This window comes from Pyrus communis, chromosome 2 (genome assembly GCF_963583255.1).
Source record: "Pyrus communis chromosome 2, drPyrComm1.1, whole genome shotgun sequence".
NCBI classification, from domain to species: Eukaryota; Viridiplantae; Streptophyta; class Magnoliopsida; order Rosales; family Rosaceae; genus Pyrus; species Pyrus communis.
In genome coordinates this window covers 12,910,215-12,914,250 of record NC_084804.1, presented here as the reverse complement: position 1 = coordinate 12,914,250, position 4,036 = coordinate 12,910,215, and the positions used below count along the sequence as shown (strand labels likewise).

The 4,036-nt window shown below is 39.3% G+C and overlaps 1 protein-coding gene across 1 annotated transcript; it reads right to left on the bottom strand.

Moving 5' to 3' along the window:
* Positions 1 to 374: 374 nt before the first annotated feature.
* LOC137720977 (BTB/POZ domain-containing protein At5g48800-like) lies at positions 375 to 3,166 on the bottom strand. The gene is made up of 4 exons (XM_068460108.1): positions 2,808 to 3,166; positions 2,447 to 2,513; positions 1,171 to 2,343; positions 375 to 1,064 (listed from the first exon to the last, which is right to left on the bottom strand). Exons 1-4 carry the CDS (start codon positions 2,894 to 2,896, stop codon positions 534 to 536), a joined length of 1,860 nt encoding a protein of 619 aa, XP_068316209.1. The 5' UTR covers positions 2,897 to 3,166; the 3' UTR covers positions 375 to 533.
* Positions 3,167 to 4,036: the final 870 nt, after the last annotated feature.

Below are 4,036 nucleotides of genomic sequence, written 5' to 3'. Positions count from 1 at the left end.
GGGAGAGCACCTTGCTGAAATCTTGTATAAGAAAACCTGAAAGTGCTCGTAAGTTGCTTCGCCTTAAGGTAAATTTTACCGTGCCAAACAAGGAAGAGGAGCGACAAAGAGAGGCTACTGGGTCTCGGGTGCAATTCCAAGGCTTCTCAAGTAGATTAGTCCTGCAAGGCATTTACTAAACCGTGTTTTTGTACGTTGATTATGCGCACCAATGTTTTGTTACCTTATTAGAGCAGCTGTATAAGTTTATTTGTTTGTTCTACATATCCAGCATAGAGTCTATATTATTTAATCTTAACCTGCTACATTTTGCAATTAAGTTGAAATTTAATTTAATGATTTAGAATTTAAACAAATGTAAAAACTGTACTCAACCAAAAGCATCACTTACAATCAAGATCTTTCCCCGCTATCGCTAACTCAAAGCACAAATCTTTTTTACAAGGAGGCCAAAAGACGCATACACAAGTGAAAATTTCATAAGGCTTGCACTTACTAAAAAGACATAAAAAGTTCCTGACAATATGAATTACCTAATCTGTGCTTGCACACGTTCTCTCAATCACTTTAGAATCAGTTCTATAAGAATGCCTTGACGGAGAAGTGGATGCCCTTGAAGAACTATTTGCAAAGAAGCTTAGCTTGCCAATCTTCTTGGAGAAAGAACTCATAAATTTACGAGAGTTGGACCTTTGCATATCCCTCTTCATGCATACATGTTCTCTCTCAAGATCATTTAGTCTCATTCTTAACCGAGCTAGCTCAAGCTTTAGCTCACGATTTTCTCTCCTCAATGATGCATAGTTGTCTCGTGGAGACATCGCTGCACTGAGCGCACCACTGCTGATCCGCCATGACTGGTGCATTGGCTTGGGTTCATCTTCATTAGAGCAGCCCAAGGAATTTCTGAGCCTTATTTGCTCAAAATAAAGCACTTGTACTATTGACTGGAGAGGGAGGCGCTCGTTCTGTGCAGCATGTGCACCTGCTTCTTGTGAGAGCTTTTGGAAATCAATCATTTTGCAGAGCCTCTTCTTGTCTGTATCTGTTAAACCTTGATGAGCCTGTCACAGAAAGAACGTACATAAATCAATCGAAATTCATGAAAGAATAGTTATAGCAAAACATCTTAATCGAGACTAATGGCAAAGAAAGATAAGAATGACATACTTTTAAGTAAATATCAATGGCTCGATATAGCCCATCATGAACTGTTCGTGCGTGTTCAGGTAAAGCATCAGCGATGACTATGAACTTAGCAAGCTTGAGGTTTGCATCAGGAGCTATTTCAGCAAGGTAATTGTCCACCAACTTTGAAACTTTAAACAAAGCGGTCTGGGAAGGTGAATGAGGACTATCAGATTCAAAAACAGACGCATCTTCCATATCTTCTTCGCTATCATCTTGCTGAGAAAAGTTAACTAAAATCCTATGCACTGTATCAACATCAAATAAAGTGTCACCAGCGTGCTTGAAAGAAGGGATCAGAAGATCATCAAGAGTAGCAATATCCAGCTGTGACCCAATTCTCCTCTCCAGATCAAGTCTGCAAGCAATTGTGCAATCAAGCATTACAGCGCTTCGCAAAAGCCCAAATAAGAAATTGATTGGAATAACAAGTTTCTCGACGGGCAGAAGGCTGACAATTGTCTCAACCACGAGTTTTTCATGCCCGGTTGAAGCTGAAATTCCGTCAACTTTTGTCTGGCCAGACATATTCCATAAGCTGGACTTTTTTGTCAACTCCTTCTGCGCATAGTTCACAAGTGATGCACCAATACTCTCAGGGCGGACTCCGCGGCACTTCATGGCAGTTATGACTCTTTGGTACAAGTCAACACGAAGAACTGAAAGATCTTCTATCCACCAGTCCCCATCAGATTTGGCTTGCCTGTTCATGTGAAGCCTCCCCGAGCTGCTATACTCCAAGCGCGAAAAGCTCGAAGCAATTTGCTCTACACAAGCCTTTGAGGCTATTGCATCTATGCAACGGCTAACTATTCTCAGCTCATCGGCCAGAGGGAGTAAGCTCTCACATTGTTGCAAAACCTCAACACACATTTCAAGATTCTTGCAAACAACGCTTTCAAGGTATTCTTCAGCACGCGAACCAAGATTATCTTTTGAGTACTCTTCAGTCATTTCAAGGTAATCAGAAGCACAACACAGCTGAGAAACGTTTGAAGATGTGATCTCGAAGTTAATACCATAACAGAACTTTGCTGCCAACTCAAATGATTCTGCACCTCCCGGTAGATTAAGAAGTTCCACTCTTGAGATATCAGAATCCCTGTGTTCAGCAACCAACTTCCGGATTCTCCCACTTCTAGAGACCAGAGGGAACTGCATTCAGAAGCACCATAATATATCAAAATTCCATCAACACAGTGAATTTAAAGAATCATTTTCAAGAATTGGAAGTAAATAAAACAGCAAAGGTAGTTACCTTATGTAGTGAGAAAGCCCCTCCATTTACTTGTATTGTAATATCGCTTGGAACGTCCCGAAAAATCCTGCAAAAGATCAACAAGTAAACATTCATACAAGAAACCGTTGCAGATATTTGCACATGACAAAAATCAATGAGGAAAAAAAAAGTTTCTTTATAGAATACATATCAAGAGAACAATCAGAAACCATTGATCTTTTGTTTATCATGCATCTGCACAACATAGCACATAAATATATATATCAAAACACCACTTATAGAATCACTAGGTAGTGTAGGCAACACTTCCAAAATAAAATTAAAAGTACTCAAGTTGAAATACAAACATAAAAAAACATATGAAAATCAAGAAACAAACCACTCGTTGTATCGCTGCTGCCGCGAACTCTTAGCCACGGATAGTTGTGGTTGCTGCTGCTGCTGATGCTTGTCACCGCCACGGTCCATGGTGCGAGAAAATGGCACCCAAGAGAGGAAATTGGAATGTCAAGGCAAAGATGAAAAAATGGTAATGGTGGGGTTGAAAGAGTGAAGTACTGGGAAGAGAGACAGAGACAACAACCCAGTTGGAGATGTTGATGTTGGTGGTGAACTTGTTTGGCCATTTTTTTTTTCTTTTTGTCAAACAGGTGGTGTGCAAAACACAGATTGCAATTGTCCAAAGCAATGGGCCTCTTTGGTGGGTCATGCTTTTCTGCCTTTAATTTTTTTTTTTTTTTTTTTTTTTGGTGGGGGATGTGGTGGTTTAGTAATCACACTCAAAATCTTGCATAATCTCTTCCTGTTTTTGTTGCTCTCTGCTGTGTGAGGATTTAATTTAATTTTTTTAAAAATTAAGGAGATGATGAGGAAGCACAGAAAGGAGAGGTTTGTTACTTTGTTCACATAGTAAAGTCAAAACCTCTCATTACCAACCGGCAAAAAAGCGGGAAATATAGAAAAAGTAGTTATTTTGGTTTGACAACATTGACATGTTTTATTGTACTTTTTGTCGGCTGTAAAACTCTGTAAAAGTGAAAGACTCCGGGAGGGAAAAATATCCTGCCGAAAATAAAGGGCGGTGAGATGGTGGTAAATTGGTGTAATTAATGGGATATGAACCGTGATGGATCTAGGATTCGAATATTAGGGGTTTGAGCTTTAAAAGTACAAGTGTTTTTAGCTGAAATAGAGTGCGAAGTGTACACAAATATTTCAGTTTAATTACTGAGGCATTTTGTCGAACACTTAGTGACCTTATTGTTGTCAGTCGAATCATGTTACGCACGTGTCAATAGATATCGACAGATGACGAAGTAATCTGATGAGTGCTATCGAGAGAATGTGTTGAGTACTCTCGACTCAGCTTATCGAGTTCTATCGAGATATGCCTAGCAGACATTATGTTAAACACTTGTGGACATAAAAGATACTCATGCCAAACATTTAAATGGTCCTCGAAAGATTTTCACATGTATATTTCCCGAACTCCGAGTGGTACTGATAAGATCTTAGTTTCAATGTACATTCACCACTGGACATGAACCCTCATACGTGCAAAAATTTAATACATGTGATTTGAAATGATCTTTAACACATTAAGGCTTG